Here is a 22,069-nt window from a genome sequence, read left to right as displayed (position 1 = left end):
CAGTTGTTGCTAGCTTCTAGTGTGTTAAAGATGAGGGAATTCGGTACGTTGAGGTAATTAATGAGACCTGGGAGGATGGTGTTCTGTTTTAACCAACAGATTGCGTTTATGTGCATGTAAACCTGTTATTTTAAAAGAAGGCTTATGAGTACTTAAAAAAATTTTTAAGCAGCTACTCTAGAGGCCTGGGAAACCAAAGCAACACATTTGGAATTAAAGCCGGGGTTAGATTCTTGGCTGTTATCTTCTAATTATGTAATACGGACGATGTCAGCTAACCTCTTTTGAGCTTCGGTTTAATTTCCTCTAAATTAAGGGCGACAATCCATACTTGGTAAAGCATTTGCGTGCGTAAAACCAGACAGTATTATAAAGCCCTTAGGTAATGGCCCTCAGTGTTGATTCCCATCTTCCCCCAGGTATCCTTCGGTCTGGGTCTGAGTAGCCAAGGGCGGCTGAGGACAGAAAAGCGCTTCTACCTAGAGACCTCACCAGGGGACTCTAGTCTCAAGCTGGGCTGACCTCTAAACGCCTGCCCCACCTAGGACCTGGCTTCCTGTTGGAGGGCAGGGCATCCCCTGCCATTCCCCGGGACAGAGGGGCTCCGAAGCGCAGGGCACTCCCCGCCCGCCCAGGATGCTGAGGGTATGCAAGGGAGAGCAGACGGAGAAACGACAGCAGCTCCTGAGGATGCAGCGTCACCCCCACGCCTCCCGCCTGCCAGCGAACTCGCTGCGGGTGCAGGGCCGCGCTGGCCGCGTTTGAAGTCTCCGGCGCGGCTGCTGATTGGCGGGCGTGGATCACGTGCGTCCAGGCAGGAGTTTCCCCGACAGCTGGAGGCTGCGTGGGATCCGGCGGCGGCTCCGAGCTCAGCGGTGCGGCCTTCCCCGCCCCCTCTCTCCCTCCTCCCCCGCCCGTTTCCGCCCGGCTTATTATCCTTCTTATTGACAAACAGCAGCGGCGATTCTCCGCGTGCATCTGTAGCCAAGCCATGGGAGACAAGAAGAGCCCCACCAGGTAACAGCGCCTGGCCCGCGGGCCCCGGACTGTGCGGGTGGCAGGGCCCTGCGCTGGACTTCGAGCTGCCGCTTCGCTCGCTGCACAGGCAGCGGGAAGAGAACGAGGGCGGCACCGCTGCTCTGTGTGAGGGGCCGGCGCCGGCTGCCCTACAATAGAGCTGCGATGGCGGCCGAGCGGTAGCCAGGGGTGTCAGCCGAGGCGGTGGCGGCAGCAGCGGCAGCAGCTTACGCTAAGACTGCTGCCGCGCTCGTGCCCTCCTCCTTCCTGACTCCCCTCCCCCTCCGAGCCGGAGCGCGGCGTGCTGGGGGCCTGCGGGGTGGGGGTCGTGGAATTGGGACAGGGGGCGGGGCGGGGGGTGGTGGCCGGGCCTGGGAGCTGGGCAAGGCCTGCTGGTGACCCTGCGCAACGTCGTGTCCGGGTTGTGTCTTGCAGGCCGAAGCGACAGCCGAAGCCGTCCTCAGATGAGGGTTACTGGGACTGTAGCGTCTGCACCTTCCGGAATAGTGCCGAGGCCTTCAAGTGCATGATGTGCGATGTGCGGAAGGGCACCTCCACCCGGTGAGTCCAGAGCCTGCCCGGGGCACCGCCGGCCACCGGGTTGCGGCCAGAGGAGGCCCTTGCGGCTGCCGCCCTTTCCCCTGACACTCGCAGACCTGGCGGGGAGGAGGCCTGACTGAGGTGGTGGCCGTGATAGGAATTGGGTCAGATTGATCGCGATGCAGGCGATGGTGTGCGGTGAAGGGTAATTGAAGAGTGTAACGTTTTTTTGCTGCCAGGAGAGAATAAATTATTTAAGGGAGGCATTAGCTACTGCGATTTAATTCGTATCGCTGGGTGTAATGTTCCCCCTCCCATTCCGGGTATAATAATGTTGGCTGCATTGTTGTTTGTGTGTAGGAACGAAAGAAACCCTTGAGACCTTTTTAGGAGCAAAAGATGTAATTTAATTTCATAAAGTATCTGATTATATAATACACAATAGATTTAACTTCCTTTTTTAATATAGATGTCTGGAAGGGTCAGATCAAGGTTTTGTTTAGTGTTTGTATTCCAATTCGCTAATATTTTATAAATAGATAGTTGGAGGTGAGCCCGGGCACGGACATATTTTTGCTGAAAGTATCTGAATATCTTTAGATTGATCAAATGGTAATCTATTATTAAACTATGCAAGTAAGATTACATGATCTCTGCCTATTTTCAGTCTTTCTTTTACTGTAAGCTTACAATAAGTCTTTTAAGAACCACTTAAGTTAATTAAGTGGATAAAGAAAATCTTCCAGGAAATTCAAAGTCAGTGATATTCTTGATATGCCAGCACTTAGTTACAGAGTTTCTTTGCCTTTGTAGGAGGGTAGGCCTTAAATTAATTCATTATGATCCTGTTATTTATAGCCTGATATTCAGGTAACATGTATTTTGATACTACAGAGTCTATTACAAACTGAATTATCACAAGAGAATAAGGATACTGATAGGATATACCATCTTAAAAAACACTGACACAATATTGACATTAGATTTATATTCAGTAAAGTTAGATTTCTAAAAATGAGATACCCATTTTTTTAAGCACCATTTAGAGCATTTTATAAAGTTTTAAAATGTAGATCCAGGTATGGTTGACAATAATTTAAAATCTTAAGATTTGCTTAGTGAACTGGCTGCTTTTGACTTATGTCTAATTATAAATCATAATAGGCTTTTTGCATGTTAATTCCTATTTATATTGGGTGAAATATGAGCATTTTTCATGATATTTTTTAAAAAGCAAACTTTCAGACATCTTTGGAATTCAAGGGAATGTAACAGAACCAGTCTGATAAAAAAGTACCTATTTGCTAAAAGGAATGTAGTAACTATTTTTGGACCCGTGATTGAAGCATTTTTGAAAAGCAGAATATATTTTTTATGTCTGTATAAGGTCGGATTTGGTTTAGATTATATATCTGTATTAGTACCTTGTACTTTTTAAAATGCTCGATAAGCAATCTCCAGAAAATTTGGGTTTTGGAGACAGGGACTTTAAAGTGGAGACAGTTATTATAATCTTAATCTCTGGTACGATATTGTTGCTTTTTGTTGTTCCCTCTATTTTCTTGTAGCCTTTAGAAAAATACTGAAACTAGAAGAGCCTATATGTTTATTTGCAGGGACAGCAAGGAAGGGGGGAAGCTGGTGGCCTACTCCACAGCCAGTCTTGGGGTTAGAGGAACCCTGAGAAATAGAGTAGGTGGTGGCAGCTCAGAAGAGAAGAAACAGGCCGACTACCTGGCACCTGGAAGAAGAAGGAATATAGTGCACAGGGGAGTTGGCCCAGGACAGAGAAGTGGGCCTAGTTTAAAAGAGGCTTGAGGCCCACATGGGGGCCCCTGACATTTTTTGCCAGTACATCTGAGCTCTTGTAGATCCAATTTTTAGTGGATTACTTGAGGAGGACTCAGAGAAGCATTGTCATTTGGATTGAAACTGAAGAGGCTCTGGGCAACTCACCAGAAGTCTAAGGGACACTCTGTTCCTGAAAGTAAGTGTTCTACACTACAACCCTCTCAGCTTCTTCCTTCCTCTCTCTGAATTATCTCTTCTCTTTTGATTTTGGCCGTAAATTAAACCTAAGAGCTCTAATTTCTCTGTCTATTATTTTCCTACCGCTGTTTCTGAAAATCAGAGTGGAATCCATGTTTGGATAGAACAATGGAGCAGGGCTTTGTTACTAGGGCAGATATTGATTACACTACAAAATATGGCCCTCTCTGGTAATGTTAGAAAACAGGATTAAAGGCCTGCAGAGCACTATTGAGAAGCAAAAGTTTCAGTAGCTGGAAGAAATATGTCTCCACAACGGCCATGTTATATTAGCAGTTTAAGCAATTTCAAGGATAAGGTTGGGGATTACCAAAGCTGGATGGCTGCAGAACAGAAGGATGCAGCTTGCTAATGCCTTGTTTGCGGCAGGAGGGACTTGAATTCCTTGGGTCATGCTGACCCTTGAACTGATTCTGTCTCAGTGTCAAATGGGAGGCCAAGTCTAAGCCAACCCAGACATTTGAAAAATCTTTTCTTTCTAAACCTCCAGAGAAGAGGGAGTTTATGGTCTCCCTATAAAGTTTCCACTGACATTTTTATTTTCTTTAAAGAATATCTGGTTCAAATCCTTTATATTGCAACAGAACATCCTTTCCTTTGGCTATATGCTCGGTAGGTCATGTTTTTCTGCAGAATAACTGCATGGAATGAAATGAGGTTATATTCGTGGCAGTATTTTAAAATAAAATGTGATTTGATGTTTTGATTCCTAAATTGATAAATTATATTCTTTAAATTTAAATATTTTCTTCAGTTGAACTTTAGTTTGGTACATGCTGGCCTTAATTAATTTAAATTTTATTATTTTTTTAATCCAGAATCTAAATAACTACAGAATTCAAGTACCTCAGATTTTCTACATTTTGCTTTTGAGAACAAAAAAAATGATAAATGTTCAAATGACAGGAAAAAATTATTTATTTATTTTTTAAAAATATATTTTATTGATTATGCCATTAGTTCTATTCCCCCCCTTCATTCCCCTTCACCCAGCCACCCCTCTCCCACCATTCCCCCCTTAAGTTTATGACCACGTGTCTCAAGTTCTTTAGATTCTATATTTCCCCTACTGTTCTTGCCTTCCCCCCTATTTTCTACCTACTGTCTATGCTACTTATTTTCTATAGCTTCTCCCCCTTTTCCTCCTCCCACTCCCTGTTGCTAACCCTTCATGTGATCTTCATTTCTATGGTTCTGCTCCTGATCTAGCTGTCCTCTTAGTTTGCTTTTGTTTTAGGTGTGGTTGTTAATTGTGAGTTTGCTGTCCTTTCACTGTTCATCTTTTTTATCTTCGTTTTCTTAGGTAAGTCCCTTTAACATTTCATATAATAAGTTCTTGGTGATGATGAACTTCTTGAACTTGACCTTATTTGAGAAGTGTTTTATCTGCCCTTCCATTCTAAATGAAAGCTTTGCTGGATAAAGCCATCTTGGCTGTAGGTTCTTGCATTTCATGACTTGGAATACTTCTTTCCAGCCCCTTCTTGCCTGTAAGGTCTCTTTTGAGAAATCAGCTGACAGTCTGATGGGAACTCCTTTGTAGGTGACTGTCCCCGTATCTCTTGCTGCTTCTAGGATTCTCTCCTTCAAAGTGACAGGAAAAATTTTAAAAAAGAAAAAACTATGGTGACAAATTATTATCCATGGTACTACATAGACTCCTTAGTTCTTAAAAGGCAGTGAGGGTCTCAAAGATAAACCCAAGAAACTTTAAGAAATGGAGAACCATTCTGAATCATCACAGAAAATGAAGTATTTAGTATATTTTTTGTGTGTGAGGATAGTACAATGCGTGATGATTGAGTTAGATTAGTATCTTGTTGCCACTTTTCCACATAGGGATGGAAATTCCTGCTTAATTCAGAAAGCAAATATTAAAAACAGTAATTATAAAATGTGATCTAAATGAGAACCTATAAAACACCTAGTTCATAGCAGGCTTTCTAGTGTAATTTAAGTATAACTGGTAATATTATATCTTCTCAGGGTAAACTGAAATAGTTCCCTGGGATTCCCGAGGTGTTATTTTAGAGAATGATGAAAGAGAGTCCACATGGCAGAAGGAGCACTAAGTGCTGTGCTGGGGGTTTGGCAGCCAGGGTTCTTCTCTTTCCAGCCACTTCAATCCCCAGCATTCAGAAATGTCTACTCGACATCCGATTTTATACAAGGGCTGAGCTAGGTTTTGGGAACACATTGGTGGGCAAAATGCATGTTTTGGTTTCTTCTTTAAAATTTTGTGATTTTTGTCAAATCAGAATCACTTTGAATTATACCAGATTCTGTACATGAGGTAGTATTAGTAATTCTTTCCTTTTTGTGTAAGCTAAAGAGGTCAAATTTACTCATTTAAAGAAAAATAGTTTTTCTAACTGAATACAGTGTTACGATCTTATTGTTGGTAAATAGAATGACTTCAGCTTCTATAAAATATATAAGCTTTATAAAATTCACATTTTGAAGAAACCTTAAACCAATTACCTGATAAAACTCATTTCAAACTCATTGATGGCTTTTCAAACCTGCTTCTTCTCTTCTAATTTGAAGTTTGGCACAGATTCTCCTAGACTTGGGAATGGGAAAAACAAACCGAGGACCATCTAAGTCCGTTCGTTTTTCAGATATGCAGAGTTCCTGAGCCTCCCTCATCTGAGGAGCGTTTCCAGCTACCACACAGTTGTTCAGAGACTTCTTATTCTAGGAGGTTGGTTGGTTGGTTGGTTTTTTTCCCTGTATCTTGGATGAGAGTAGTTGCATGGGTTCAGTGTTTACAGAGAAATTTTGGAAATGATTGCATTTGGATAGGCTAGAGTAGTGGTTTTCAAAGTGTGATGTGGGGAACCCTGGAGTTCCCTTTTGTGATCCTTTTAAGAAAATGGTGAGGGTCAAAGTATTTTCATAATCAGAATTGTAAGATGTTTTTCTGCCTTTTTCACTGTGGTGAGTGACACTTGCAGTGGTGGTACAGAGGCAGTGGCAGGTAAAACTGCTGGCCTCTCAGCATGAGTCTGAGCAGCCGTGCCAAATTGGTACGTTTGTCGTTCGTCGTAATCTTTACTGCCATGCACATGCACCAGAAATAATGTCGGCTTCACTTAGTATCTCTGATGAAGCAGTAAAAGCTACTAATTCTGTAAAGTCTCACGTCTTTTAAATACTCTACCTCATTATCCAGGAAGTACATGTGAAGAAAGCACTTTTACTTCATAGTAAAAGTAGAGTGGTTGAGTCAACGGAAAGGATTTGTGTAGTTGTTTTAGTTGCAAACAAAACTAGTGGCTTTACTTCCCAAAGAATATCATTTTTACTTGAAAGAATGCCTGGCAAACCGTGGTTGTTCAGACTTAAATATTTAGCAGATTTTCTCAGAAATGAACACAGTCAGTCTGTCACTTCAAGGAAAACAATTGATAGTATTTGTTGCCAATGATAAATAATGAGCTTTCAAGTGAAAATTAGAGCTTTTGAAAACTTGTAACCACTACAGTGAACTTAAGAACTTCCCAATGCTTTAAAGATGAGCTTGTATGGTAATGTCAGTGAATGTAATTTCTGATATTTTATCATGAAATTTGTCAACACTTGGAAGATCTCTGTAACTCAGTGACCCAGTATTTCCCAATAACCTATGTCCGTTGTTACAAAACCATGCATGGATATAATCCATTCAAAGTACTAAATAAACCAGTGGGTTTTAAGGGAACACTGTGAAAACTTCCTTGATGTGGTTTCAGATTTCACATGCAGCTAACCTTTGAGAAACAACTACTTGTGTTTTTCTGTCATACCAAAGAATATCCGCAATTATCTGAAAATGTCGCAGGTGGGCACAGGTAACTAGGTTCTTGGTGATCGCGGACAGAGAATTGAACTGAACACGGAGTTTAAAGAGAGAGGAGGTTTATTAAGCAATAGTAGGCTCCACAGAACATGGGAGCAGGCCAGCTCCCAGCAGAGGTTGACCTAGAGCTGGAGGGAGTCTGTTCTTATAGGGCGGGTCCTTCCTGGCTAGTTTTGGCGGGCTTTTATTGCGCATGTACAAGTAGTTGTATTATTTTAAACCTACTGTGCAGGTGGTCTCCCATGATTTTCCTTGATTGGCCATCGGAGAAGGGGATCACACAATGTTAATTTATTATAATGCCATTATAATGCAGCACGGGTCTTGTAGCATGTTCTCTGAAGGTGCATTCTTGAGTCACCATGATTCAGCTACTTTCTAGAAAGCAGGAACAACCGGTCTTAGAACAGGGTCTCTGTCATGTATGGATGTCCTTTGTCTTAGGCCTGGGGAACCTCCAGAGTTTCTTCCTTCCTATCTCCTGCCTCAGCTTGGCTATTAACATACTCTCTCTTATTTCAACTGCATATTTGTGAGAGTTCAGATTTCTTCCCATTGAACCAAAGCAGCATCGTGCAACAAACTGAATGCAGAAATAGATATGATAATCCAGATATCTTCTGTTAAGTCAGATGTTAAGAGGTTTTCAAAAATATATAAATGCCACTCCTCATGAAAAGTTATCTATGTTTTGGAAAATAGAGGATTTTTTTTCATAACGTTATTTATGTCAATATGTGATATATTTTGTTAGTTTTTAAATGTGCTAAAATATATATTTTTTTGTTTTGATTTCTAATAAAGTGTTTTATTTCTTAACAGGTAAGATCTACATAAACAAAAGCTCTTTTAACTTTTGATAGTGTGAGGAGATCTTGAGACCAAAAAATTTATGAATTGCTTGGTCTAGAGTTTTACTAACTTGGTTTCTACAGCTGGTTTACTTCAGCAGCATTCTTTTCCTTCCTTTATCCTTTGTTGAGTAGATCTCTCTGATAATGTAGCGATCTAATTGTTAAACTCAGTGGGTTAATCTCACTCTTCTTTCTCTGTCACTTCCCAGTATTTGACATTGGTAACTTTCTGTATAAATTGAAATTCTTCTTTTCATTTTTAACACTAATTTTTCCTAGTTTTCTTTTTATAGCTCTTAAATACAATTTCTGCCTACCCCAACTTGGCTTCTTCTTTTTGTATTTGACACAAACTTTCTGAAACCTAAGCTAGAAACTGTCATTGACTCATTTTTGATTCTAACTCATCATCATCCCTTATGTTCAGTCTTTCTCTGGGTTTTTTCTCATATCTGTCCTTTTCCCAATTTATGTAGTTTAGAAGCCCATATCATTTGTCTTATGAGTTATTGGACAAATCAGTCTTTTCTCCAGAACACAATGTTATCTTCAGTATATATTTTTTGAAAACTATGTAATTATGTTAGCCCTTGTATTAAAAAAAATACTCTCCATTTATTCCTGAATAAAGGTCGAGCTCCTGAGAATGGTATTCCAGACAGTAATAAGCTCTTCCTAAACTACTTTCCTAGCTTCATTCTCTGCTGTATTTACCAACCAGCCCTATGCTGCATTAGCAATGAAGTATTTCGATCAGATAGTGCTTAAGAAAAACCCTCTGGGATTATCCCCAGCCCCAACTCTCATACTGACTCGTTCTATCTGTGTATATATAATTATATTCCTAGATAATCGCCAGATTGTGCTGTTGTCTAGATATTTGTCTGCTCTGCCAGATAGGGTCTGTCTTACTCACTGTGGTATCCCCAGACGCTAGTAAAGTAGGCATTGTAGGCATTTAAACTTTTTCAATTAATGTTTTTTTTTTAATTTGACTGTTGTAATTTGACATCTGGCATTACTTTTCCAATAACCGTGTTTTAAAAAATATTATCAGGCTATTTGGTTCGTAACTTATAGGTATATATTAGTTGTTTCAACATTATTTTTACAATTTTGCTTTATATTTTGATGCTGTATTATTTTATTAAAAGCACAATTTTTACAGTGAGACTGGTAACTGAGATGAGTGACTCTGAGTTTTAGTTTCTTTATCTTTAAACATGACAATAGTATTTTATAGCATAATAATGTTATAACACAATATGTGTTTTACTAAAAATTTTTTAAAAGATTTCATTTATCTTTAGAGAGAGTGGAAGGAAGGGAGAAGGAGAGGAAGAGAAACATCAGTGTGTGGTTGGCTCTTGCACACCCCCATCTGGCAACTCAGCCCACAAACGAGGCACATGCCCTGCCTGGGAATCCAACTGGTGACCCTTCAGTTCACAGGCTGGTGCTCAGTCCACTGAGCCACACCAGCCAGGGCAATGGTGCTCAATCCACACCAGCCAGGACAATCTATGGTTATTTTGAAGATTAAATTAGAATATACTTGAAGAACTTAGCCTGTCTTACTTTTTCTATTACCATACTTAACTTTATTTGTTCTTGTCATGTATATTCTTAAAAACATGTATAAAAATAGAAAATATATTTTCTTTTCAGTTTTTGAACATTAAAAAAAAGATTTTATCTATTTACTTTTAGAGATGGGAAAGGAGGGAAGAAGAGAGGGACAGAAACATCAGTGTTTGAGAGATACATCAATCAGCTGCCTCTCACACACCTCCCTACTGGTGACCAGGCTGGCAGCGCAGGCATTTGCCCTACCTGGAAATTGGAGTGGTTACCCTTTGGTTTGTAGGCTGGTGCTCAGTCCACTGAGCCACCCCAGCCAGAGCAGTATTTGAACATTTTTAGCTTTATTGTTTTTTAAGTTGACATATAACATTATATTTGTCTCATGTTTCATTATTATTTTAAAGATGAAATAAAGATTTATTTATTTAAAAGATATTATATGAATACCTTAGCATTTTTAAGGTTTAATTTTGGAAAGTTTTATGTTTATTATTTTTTTATCTCATTTACCACCACTTATTTAGGTCTTGTTATCCAGACTATTGCAATTTATATAGTATCACTAAAACTGAGAAGTATTCTGCTGAAGTCAAGAAAGAGTATAGATAGCATATTATATGTTTTATTTCTCAACTAAATTATAAGTTCCCTTTTGAATTAATTATTTTTTAAATTTTTCAGCATGTGTATATACTGCCCCATTTTAAAAATCTTTATTATATATTTTCAGTTACCATTTAGACCCCTTATAATCTCCTCCCGCCAGCAGTCACCACACTTTGTCCATGTACATGAGTCCTTTTTCCTCAGTCTCTCCACCTCTGACCTCCTTCCCCCACTAGCTGTCGTCTGTTCTCCATCTGTGAGTCTGTTGCTCTTTTGCTTGTTAGTTCAGTTTGTTAGATTCCACATATGAGTGATAATTATATGGTATTTGTCTTGTCTGAGCGGCTTATTTCACTTAGCTTAATGTTCTCCAGGTCTATCCATACTGTCAGAAATGGTAAAATTTTCTTTTTTTTAATGGCTGAGTAGTATTTCATTGTGTTAAATGTCCCATAGTTGTTTTATCTACTCGTCCGTTGATGGACTCTTGGGCAGCTTCTGTATCTTGGCAATTGTAAATAATGCTGCAGTGCTTATAAGAACACAAGGGTGCTTATGTTCTTTCGAATTAGTGTTTTGGGTTCCTTCAGATATATTCCCAGAAGTGGGACCACTGGATCAAAAGGCAGATCATGTTTAATTTTTTGAGGTATCTTTATACTGCTTTCCATAGTGGCTGCACCAATCTGCATTTCCATGAACAGTGCAAAAGGGTTCCCTTTTCTCCACATCCTCACCAATACTTGTTATTTGTTGATTTTCTGATGATAGCCATTCTGTCAGGTATGTTGGTATGTTATTGTGATTTTAATTTACATTTCTCTGAAGATTAGTGATGTTGAGCATCTTTTCATCTGTCTGTTGGCAATGTGTATATCCTCCTTGGAGAGGTGTCTATTCAGGTCCTTTGCCCATTTTTTACTTAGGTTGTTGGCTTTTTGGTGTTGAGTTTTGTAAGTACTTTATATATTTTGGATATTAACCCCTTATCAGATGTATTGGTGAATATGTTCTCCCATTCTGTGGGTTGTCTTTTTATTTTGTTGATGATTTCCTTTGCTGTGAAATATCTTTTAGTTTGATGTAGTTCTTTTTTTTTTTTTGATGTAGTTCTATTTGTTTTTATTTTCTTTTGTTTCCTTTGCCTGGGGAGATATATCTGCTAAAATATTGCTATGAGCAATATTTGACTGAGATTTTGACTCTTTTTGGATTTATTCTTGTGTGTGATGTAAGAAGGTGGTCTAATTTCATTTTTCTGCATGTATCTGTCCAATTTTCCCAACACCATTTATTGAATAAACTGTCTTTTGCCCATTGTATGGAATTTCATTGAATCCGTACATTGCTTTGGATAGTATGGACATTTTAATGATGTTAATTCTTCCTGTTCATGAACATGGTATGTGTGAATTAATTTTTAAAGTTAAGATAGTTTATATTGAGGGTCTATCAAAAAAATATAAAATATGTTAAAACTATGTAGACAGAAATTTGTTGTATTTGAGATTCCGTAATTGAAAAATACTGTATTTTGCTGTGTATAATGCACACCGGTGATATTCCAAATGTTTAGGAAAAATCTTTTAATTTTTTTATTCAATTTTTTATTTATATTTAGATACTTGTTTTTGTATTATAAAGGAATTTAGCATATATTTTTAACATACTATGGTACAAGAGATTTTATGTAACAAACACAAAACAGAAGAACAGGGGTGGGGGAGGCTGGAATGGGAGAAATAGACAAAAAAACTGTACTTGAAAAATAACTAAATAAAATAAATTAAAAAAAAGAAGAACAGATACAGGGTACAAGAAATTTTATGCTTCATTGCAAGTTCATCATAAGATGAGCAAAACAGATTATTGTATTCCAGTGTATTATTTTGCATACGGATATTGTTATTGTCTTCTAGAGTTACACTTTTAACACATAAGCATAAATAAAAGAATTAAAAACATTCATATAGATACAGAATTAGTGCTACCCATGTATAAGGTTCACTTTATTTTCCCTTCAAAAATTTGGGCAAAAAGTTTACGTTATACACAGCAAAATACGGTAGTTTAGAATTCACAGTTTTTATTTGTTTGAACTATACTGAATTTAAAATTAATGGAACTTGCCCTGGCTAGTGTAGCTCAGTGGATTGAGCACAGGCCTGTGGACCAAAGTGTCGCTGGTTTGATCACCAATTAGGGCACATGCCTGGGTTACAGGCCATGTCCTCAGTGAGGGGTGTGCTAGAGGCAGCCATACATTGATGATTCACTCCCTCTCTCCCTCCCTTCTCCTCTCTCTAAAAATAAATAAAATAAAAAATAAAATTAATGGAACAAATTAAGTTGAATTACAATGAAGTTTGAGCTAATTTTTACCTTCTGATTGAGGAGGTAGTATTATTTAATCTATGAGCTACCTTTATTTTTTAAGTATTTTATTTATTTTTAGAGAGAGGGGAAGGGAAGGAGAAAGAGAGGGAGAGAAAGATCAATGTGTGGTTGCCTCTCATGTGTCCCCTACTGGGGACCTGGCCTGCAACCCAAGCATGTGCTCTGACTGGGAATCAAACCGGCAACCCTTTGCTTCACAGGCCCATGCTCAATCCACTGAGCTACACCAGCCAGGGCTGAACTGAGTACTTTTAAAGATAAATAAATTATACAAATCAGCAGACACTGAACAACTACAGAAATTGGCAGACATTAAGAAGTACTTCACTGTGTACTTCTTTACTACATAATGGTCCAGGCTAACAAGATTAGTTGCTGGTATCTTTAAAAAAATTATATTATACTGAGTATGCTACTACAATTGTCCCAATTTTTCCCCCAATTGTTCCCTCCAGCCAGCCCCCTCACTCCCTTAGGCAATCCTCACACCATTGTTTATGTCTGTGGGTCATTTGTATAAGTTCCTTGGCTACTGCATTTCCTATACTGTACTTAACATCCCATGACTATTTGTACTTCTTAATCCCCTTACCTCTTTACCCATTCCCCCATACACCATCCCATCTGGCAGCCATCATAACCCTCTCTGTATCCATGAATTCTGTCTCTGTTCTTGTTTACTTTGTTTTTTAGACTCAGTTGTTGATAGACATGTATTTTTGCCATTTTTATGTTCATAGTTTTGATTTTTTTTTTTGTTAAGTCCCTTTAACATTTCATATAATAATGGTTCGGTGATGATGAACTCCTTTAGTTTTTTCTTGCCTGGGGAGCTCTTTGTCTGTCCTTCGATTTCAAATGATATCTTTTCTTAGTAGAGCAATCTTGGCTGTAGGTCTCTGCTTTTCATGACTGTGAACATTTGTCACCAGTCCCTTCTGGCCTGCAGGGTTTCTTTTGAGAAATCAGCTGACAGCCTTATGGGAACTCTTCTGTAGGTAACTCTCTGCTTTTCTCTTGCTGCTTTTAAGATTCTCTCCTTACCTTTGATCTTTGGTATTTTAATTATGATGTGTCTTGGAGATGGCCTCTTTGCATTCATCTTGTTTGGGACTCTCTGTGCCTCTGGACTTGCATGTCCATTTCCTTCACTAAATTAGGGAAGTTTTCTTTCATTATTCTTTCAGATAGATTTCCAACTTCTTGCTCTGTCTATTCTGCTTCTGGAACCCCTATGACGCAAATGTTGAAATGGTTGAAATTGTCTCAGAGGCTGCTTACACTATCTTTTTTGGATTTGGTGGGTTTTTTGCTTTCTTATGTTCCAAGTAATTGATTTGATTTTTGTTTTCACCCATTTTACTGTTGTTTACCTGTAAATTGTTATTTATTTCAATTACTGTATCCTTTGTTTCTGACTCGATCTTTTTTATGTTCTTGAGGTTCCTCACTAAGTACCTTGAGCATCTCCTTGAGACTAGTGTTTTGAACTCTGCATCTGATAGTTTGCTTATCTCCATTTTGTTCAGTTGTTTTTCTGGAGTTTTGATCTGTTCCTTTATTTAGGCCATGTTTCTTTGTCTCCTCATTTTGGCAGCCTCCCTGTGTTTGTTTGTATGTATTAGGTAGAGCTGCTATAACTTCCTGTCTTGCTAGCATGGTCTGATGTAGTAGGCGTTCTGTAGGATCTAGTGGCACAGCTTGCCCCATCTCCCAAGATGGGTGCTTGTAGTGTGCCTTTGTGTGGGGCGAGTATTTTCCCTCTTCTTGTAGTTGAGCCTTGATTGCTATTGACAGATCAATGGAAGGGATTTACCCAGGGCAGTTAGCTGCAAGGACTGGCTGTGACCACTGATCACTAACTTCCATCCTCCATGGATGATCAGCTGTGTGGGGGCAGGGTGGTAATACTCTGACATGATCTGTAGCTGTCAAATGGGTGCACAGGCTTTAGGGTTTCCCTCGTGGTGTAGACCAAGGTCAACCGCCACCTGTGTTATTAGCGTAATGAGACCCAGTTCTAGCTCCCCGACACTTTGAATTCTCACACAGAAGAGAGATAATATCACAAAGGAGTAAACAGAAGGAATTTAAAACTAATTTTCTAACATAGCCGTAGGTTTTGGAGAGGTCCTATGCTGAAATTCAGTATGAAATCAGTTACTGCTGTCGCCGTTATCAGTAAAACACTTTTTTCCTTTTTATTGAATTTATTGGGGAGACACTGGTTAACAAAAATTCTACAGGTTTCAGATGCACAATTCTACACCATGTCATCTGTACACTGTAGTGTGTGTTCACCACTCCCAGTCAAGTGTCTGTCCATCACCATTTATCCCCTCTATACCCTCCTCTACCTACCCCTGGTAAAGCACTTTTGATAAAATGTGCTTTATTGTCATGGCCAGTTTCTAATTTGTTAGATTACCTTTCTCCTAAGAAATTTCAGCCAAATGAAGCTGCCACTTCATTACTGAGTAAAACCTTCTCTTGCCTTTATACATACATAGATACATATACACATACATACATATGTGTGTGTATAGATGTATATGTCTTTAAAAGAAACTAATGTTTTTGTATTAATGGTTATATAATTGAAGATTTCAGAAGACTAAAATGATTACTTGCCTGTGACATAGGATGTTATAGACTGTTATATTTACACATATTTCATGCTTACTCATTCCAGAATCTGCCTTTTTGGGGGAATAAAATACTTCTGTAATAGGACCACATTATTAAATTCAATGTGTGTTTCTCTATGTATCTTATTGGTTATAGCGGCAGTGGTGGTCAGGTTTTTTTCTTTAAAAAGCATTGCTGAGAAGATTTAATGAGTTAATTTTTGTAAAGCTGTTTCATGGTGGCTTATCCATAGCAAGTGCTCCTTAAATGGTAGCCATTCCCATTTAGTATGTATATGAAAAATATAGTTTATTACTGCTAAATTAATTTTTAGTTACTGTTGGCCATTTGTGGGGGGTATAAATTCTGTAAAAACAGTATCTTTAAATTGTCATTTATGTAGTACTATATTGTATTCAGAATTTTTCCCTATATATCCTGTCTTTGCTCATCAAACCACCTTAGTCAGAGGAAAGGAAGATGATCATCTCATCACAGGGTTAGTGTTAGAACCCAGATTGGAACTCAGGTTGTTTGACTGGTCGATCTTTTCACGCTTCCACCTCTGATAAACAGGTTTATAAAACACTCCTGTTTGGGCAGAAGGTTTCTTTGCTTGTTCCTCTTTTCTTCAAGGTTAGATGTAGGGCCAGCATACTTTGCTAGAAAGATTAGCATTCTGTGAGGTTTCAAGTTTTATTCAAGGATTTAATGAAACCTTGAATTTTTTTGAAAGACACATTATCCTTAAACATTTTTTATAGGTTGTAATTTTACTGGTATTACAAGTATATAAAATATGTCATAGTGACTTGATAAATTAATTCACTTAATAAATATTGAACACTTATAGTGTTTTTATTTATTGGCTCTCATGTTTGCTAAAATCTCTGTCTTTTGTTATATGATGTGATTGACAATCATCTGGGTTTATCTTTCGATTTTATTTAGTTTTCGGAGTAGCAGAGGGAGAAAGAGAGAGAGAGAAAATCAGTGTGTGGTTGCCTCTCCTGTGCCCCCAGTGGGGGCCTGGTTGGCAACCCAGGTATACGCCCTGACTGGGAATCGAACCAACAACCCTTTGGTTCGCAGGCTGGTATTCAATCCACTGAACTACACCAGTCAGGGTGATAGTCATCTGTTTTAAAAGATTTAGTATGCACTTCATTCTGTAATATTGTTTACTGTGGAAAATTAGAGAATTACTGAAAATTTCAGAGCTGGAGGGAACCTTTGAAGAGCTGCCATATATTTAATCATTTTTTGGAGACAGGATAGTTTTTATTACTTGGAACCTTAATGGTAGGGGATTTATTTTCTTTTTAGAGAGAGGGGAAGGGAAGGAGAAAGAGTGGGAGAGAAACATCAATGTGTGGTTGCCTCCCATGTGTCCCCCACTGGAGACCTGGCCTGTAACCCAGGCATGTGCCCTGACTGGGAATCGAGCCAGCAACCCTTTGCTTCACAGGCCCATGCTCAATCCACTGAGCTACACTCAGTGGGCTCTGCATTAAAACTTTTGAAATGGGTTGTGGCCACTGTTGTTTGCAAACCCTTCTTGATTAGAATTTTCAGCTCAGTTGTGGTACCCTTTTAGAGAACTGCCAGGTGACATGTAGCAATCTGCTGAGTGCTGTCTTTTGTATTTGGTGGAATTCATGACTCTAGCCTACCATCATCTTGGCAGGGAAGAAACATGCCAGAAAAGGTTGTGCCTTCTTCGAGGTCAATATGCAGCTAGTGTCAGATTCAGGTACTCGGATTTCTAGTCCTTTTTATTACCTTGCTGTGGTAGCATTTTAAATTTGCTGGTAAGTAACTGCAGAAAGATTCTTTGTAAATTTCAGTATACCTAGATCTAGTGCTGTACATCTTGGTAACTTCAAACATCAAGCCTACTACTTAAAACTAATATAATAAGAACTTATGTTAAAATCTGGACTTGGGCTTGCTCTATAATGAATGAAAAACAAAATAACTCAATTATTTTCCTAATGATAACTAATATTTTTGAAGTACAAATATAAACAAACTTCATTTTGATGTCTTTTATAGTAGAATTAATTATGTTGTGTATCCTGTCTTTGATATCATAATATGTCTTAGGAGAAGAATCCCAGTAAATATTATTTTTCCTTTATTTGTGATGCAAATACTAAGAATCACTAATAGTATAATTAGTAATCAATTTGATTATATGTGCATATATGAATGTGTGTGTATGATAAAGTTTATTCAGCCCTTTGACAATTTTTAGGCATGAGTTAAAGCACTTCATTTTTAGATGTTTTATAATTTGATCCAAGGTACTTTGCACAATACTGTGCTTTTATTGGCCATACTAGGAATGATTAACTTATAACAGCAGCAGTTAGGTAATATTTGATGCGCGAAAAGTAGTTTGTTCAAGGAGTAGAGCTCTAGGTGTGTTTGCAGAGTAGGCAAAGTTGTTTTGGTCTTCTTTGGTCTTTTTCCATCCCTTTTTGCCATTTATCTTTTGTTTCCCCAAGGCCCCAAATCTCCTCACTCATGTTCCTTCCTAGCCTGTGTTCTAGCCTGTTCTAAAGTGTTCTAATTCCTTTGTTTTCCTTCCTCTACAAACGGCTTTTCCTTTATTGGAAAACCTTTTGTGCTTTATGTAAATCTGAATAAAGGAATTCTTTCAAATGTAAGTAATCTGATCATGGTGGATAGAATTTTTTTCCTTAAGAAAATACCTTTCTGATGACAAAAGTATTCCATACTCATTGATGGTACTAAAGAATAAAGAACTATAAGGAGGAAAATGGAATATGTATCATTATCTCCAGCCAGAAATAGCTGCTTATTAAAATGTTTTCTGTTTTTCTACAAGTGGATATTAGCATTCAAAGGTCGTAGTTGACATATCTCTGGAAAAATGGGAGGAGGGAGGAGACTCTTAAATCATTGGTCTTCTCTGACTTTCTCCCATGAGTACTTTCACCTCACCGGGTCCTCTGTGCTCCAGTGTGTTTCACAAACTCTAGCCTTAAGGAATGCTCTTTGGAATCAAGAAGTCCACAAAGTTTGGGAGATACTGCATATCATACCTTAGTGGAATTTAATAAAGTTTCTGAGAAGTCCTCTGGTAGAAGAACTTGTTTTCCTTGAGCAGTTCTTAGTCTTACTTGACCAGAACGTGTTGGGACTTACTGTTCTGTAGACCTATGCTGCTGGAGTTGGTTCAAAGACCAGTTGTGTTGGCATCACTTGGGTGTTCACTGGAAATGAAGAATGTTAGGCCCCTACCAAGGACTTACTGTCAGAACCTACATTTTAACAGGATCTTTAGATTATACATATGCACATTAAAATTTGAGAAGCACTGCTCTAGTTTTTTTCAGGCTAGATAATGAGCTGGGCAAGGTTCTCAGGTGTACATTCCACTCTCCCCCCTTTATTGTGTGTGCGTGTGCATGTGTGCAGGCACAGTTGAGAGTATGAGTGTGTATGTGGGCATGTGTGCATATACAGGCATGTGAGTGTGTGGGTGTGTCTCTGTTTATGGTGTTCCTTCTCTGTTTGGCCAGTACTTTCCTCATGAACTTTTATGTCCAAAAATGCCTCCTCTATTAATACCTTCTTTCTTTTATCCCTGCTTCTTCGTATTCGTGCACAGCCATACATTTCTTCAGCCATACAGCTCATTCAGGGCTGGCTTTGGAATCCTGTGAGAGAGCAAGTTGTAGGAAATTAAGGAGCAGGAGGAGGTGTGTTTGCCAATTATGATCTGGGAACAAGTGTGTTGGGGTAAAAGGGAGCGGGCCTTCCTCAGAAGGGCTCGGGGGCTTTGCATGGTGTTGATTGAAACCCTGAGGTCTCATGGAATTGTCTCATTGACAGGAACAAGCAAGGGGGCTCTCTGCTCCCCATTCCATTTCAGCCAGACCACCTGCTCTCTTACACATTTGCTTTATTAGGATTTGTCTGCTTTTTATTTCCTAAAGGTATTTTACTATCAAACCATTATTTTGAAAATCACTGCCTGTTCATCCACTTAGCTTTCTATAACTCAGATTATTCTGTTCAGCAAAGACTGGGTTATTGTGACAAGACTTCTTAGCCTCCCATTTCAAAGGGAAGTGCTGATAATGAGCTTTGTATAGTGGTGGGAAGATTTGAAGCTTTCTCTTTGAAAAGCCTTTTCTCTTTCCCTTCTTTCCTGCATCCTTCCTTCTCACTCATCTTCTTAGATACTTCATTCTTCTTTTAAGACCTGGGGTGGTAAGGCCCTGAGCTACATGATCTCATTAGATGAGTAATGAGATGAGTAAAAAATTGTATTCAGTTTTTTAAAAGATTTTATTTATTTATCTTTAGAGGGGAAGGGAAGGAGAGAGGGAGAGAAATATCAATGTATGCTTGCTTTTTGTGCATCCCCTGCTGTGAACTGGCCTGCAACCCAGGCATGTGCCCTGACTGGGAATCAAACTGTGGTTGTTTGGTTTGCAGGCCCACGCTCAATCCACTGAGTTACACCATCCAGGGCTGAGCAATACAATTTATAGATGAAAAAATACTAAATTCATAATGTCATCAAATTGTACTTTTTCATAAAATTTAACAGGACTCTTCCATTATCTATGAGTCTGGTTATTAAATTTGGTCACTATTCCCATGTTGCCAATTTTCCATAAACATAATGTTATGTCTTTGTCACACAGCATTTTTCTGTATTATTCCTTGGTGATTTACATTTTAGCTATAATCTTGCTGTCCTCCAGTTTTATAGAATTTCATTATATATCACTGTTTTTAGTGCAGGAGAATTTACCTAGTTATATTTCTTCAAATACATATTTATCTTAAATTTTTGTGTGTATTCAGTATAATAAAAGAAAACAAAAATAACTTCAGTATTTAATAATTCTCTACAATTATGTCATATAGTGATGTGAAGAGTTTAGACTTTGGAGTCCCACTGTTTGGGTTTAAATATTCCTCTCACCACTACTGGCTGTGTGACCTTTATAAGCCTCAGTTTTTTCATTGTAAAACGGAGATAAAAATAACACCTACCTGATAGGGTTGTTGTGAGGATTAAATGAGGTAATTTTTGGAAAGTGCTTGGCATAGTGCCTACTGTATAGTAAGTCCTCAAAAAATGTTAGCTAATAACATCAAATATTCAAGTGGTAATATAATTAATTCATATAGGGGTATAAGAAGCTGTGTAGTCAAATGTGTGGATTCTAGTGGGGTAACTAACAAAACCAGAATAAGTGTTTTCTACTAAGAAAATAACATGTAGTAACCTGATGTGCATTGTCAAGTAAACATTTACTAAGTAAACATTTAGGCCTTGCAAGTAAAATTCTAACTTCAAGAAAGTACTTCAGTAATGTTAGTAGTGGTAAGCAGTGTACATACACTTAATAATTGAAACAGTTAAAGCAGCAGATTTTACCGTTTGCTTTAGTTAAAGAGTAAGTCTATTTTCAAGGTTGTATTGGCAGAGAGTGTGGTCATGTCTTTTTCAGGCCACTGTGTCATCTCATTTATGTGTCATATTATGCCTTCTTCTGTCTCTCACTCTCCTGCACAACTTTCTAATTTGTTTTAAGATTTTATTTATTTATCTTTACAGAGAGAGGAAGGAAGGGAGAAAGAGAGGGAGAGAAACATTGATATGAAAAACGTCAGTTGGTTGCCTCTGCACGGAGCCCCAACCCGGGCATGTGCCCTGACCTGGAATCAAATCAGTGACCTTTCACTTTGCAGGATGACGCCCAACCAACTCTGCCACATCAGTCACGGCTTCTTTCTAATTCTTTTTTTTTTTAATGTATTTATTTATATTTAGGGGGAGAGGAAGGGAGGGAGAGAAACATCAATGTGCAAGAGAAATATCAATTGGTTGCCTCTCACACACCCCCCAACTGGGAACCTGGCTTGCAACCCAGGCATGTGCCCTGACCAGGAATTAAACCAGCAACTTTTTGGTCTTCAGCGTGGCACTCAGTCCACTGAGCCAAACCAGCCAGGGTATTCTTTTAATTTTTTAAGCATCATTTCTCAAGATGTACTCGTTTATCTAAGCCAGAATGAATGCCCTTCCAGTTACTCCTAAAGCATCCTATGCAAAATGTGATGATTGTATTGACACAGTGTATTGAAATATTTTGTTTTTGTTTCTCTTTTCCTCCCTGGACTAATCTCTTTGAGAGTAGTACCATTGGTCCTGGAATCACATTTCAGTTTAGATCCATACCTTGCTATTTGTTGCCATATAACCATAGGGCTTTTTGGTGATGATTAAATGTGATGTAAGGAAATTAACACAGTTCTTAATAATATAATGATTGTAAATACTGATAAGAATTCTCAATGCCTGTCACTGGGTATTAACGTTGGTATCAATAACACTTAACTGAACTGGAAAGGCTCTTTATCATTTATCTGATTCTGTCGCTGCTTTAAACTGTTTTCTACTTCTTGTTTCTTAAGGAACAATGATGTAATTTCACTTTATAAACCTGTGACTTCGGTGGATTATGTGTATGTCCATTTTATTCGATAAAAGAATTTATAT

The 22,069-nt window shown here is 38.5% G+C and overlaps 1 protein-coding gene across 6 annotated transcripts in view; it reads left to right on the top strand.

The window, feature by feature from the left end:
- The first annotated feature begins 723 nt into the window (after positions 1–723).
- Positions 724–22,069, top strand: part of YAF2 (YY1 associated factor 2) — an 84,654-nt gene continuing 63,308 nt past the window's right edge. For 3 of the 6 annotated variants that reach the window (XR_005081075.2, XR_008390895.1, XR_008390894.1), the window contains exons 1-3: positions 724–1,017; positions 1,453–1,578; positions 3,174–3,544. Coding sequence is in view for 3 of the 6 variants with exons in the window: in XM_037135012.2 (XP_036990907.1) it covers positions 992–1,017; positions 1,453–1,578 (152 nt within the window). In the remaining 3 variants the exon portion in view is untranslated. Of the gene's footprint in view, positions 1,018–1,452; positions 1,579–3,173; positions 3,545–22,069 lie in introns of those variants that run through there. The other 3 variants (XM_037135012.2, XM_037135014.2, XM_037135013.2) reach the window with 3 other exon arrangements.

Source organism: Artibeus jamaicensis, unplaced genomic scaffold, assembly GCF_021234435.1.
Source record: "Artibeus jamaicensis isolate MK-2021 breed Jamaican fruit bat unplaced genomic scaffold, CSHL_Jam_final contig_233, whole genome shotgun sequence".
In the NCBI taxonomy this organism is placed as follows: Eukaryota; Metazoa; Chordata; class Mammalia; order Chiroptera; family Phyllostomidae; genus Artibeus; species Artibeus jamaicensis.
Note: the sequence above shows the minus strand (reverse complement) of the source record. Positions and strands in the feature narration are given on the sequence as shown.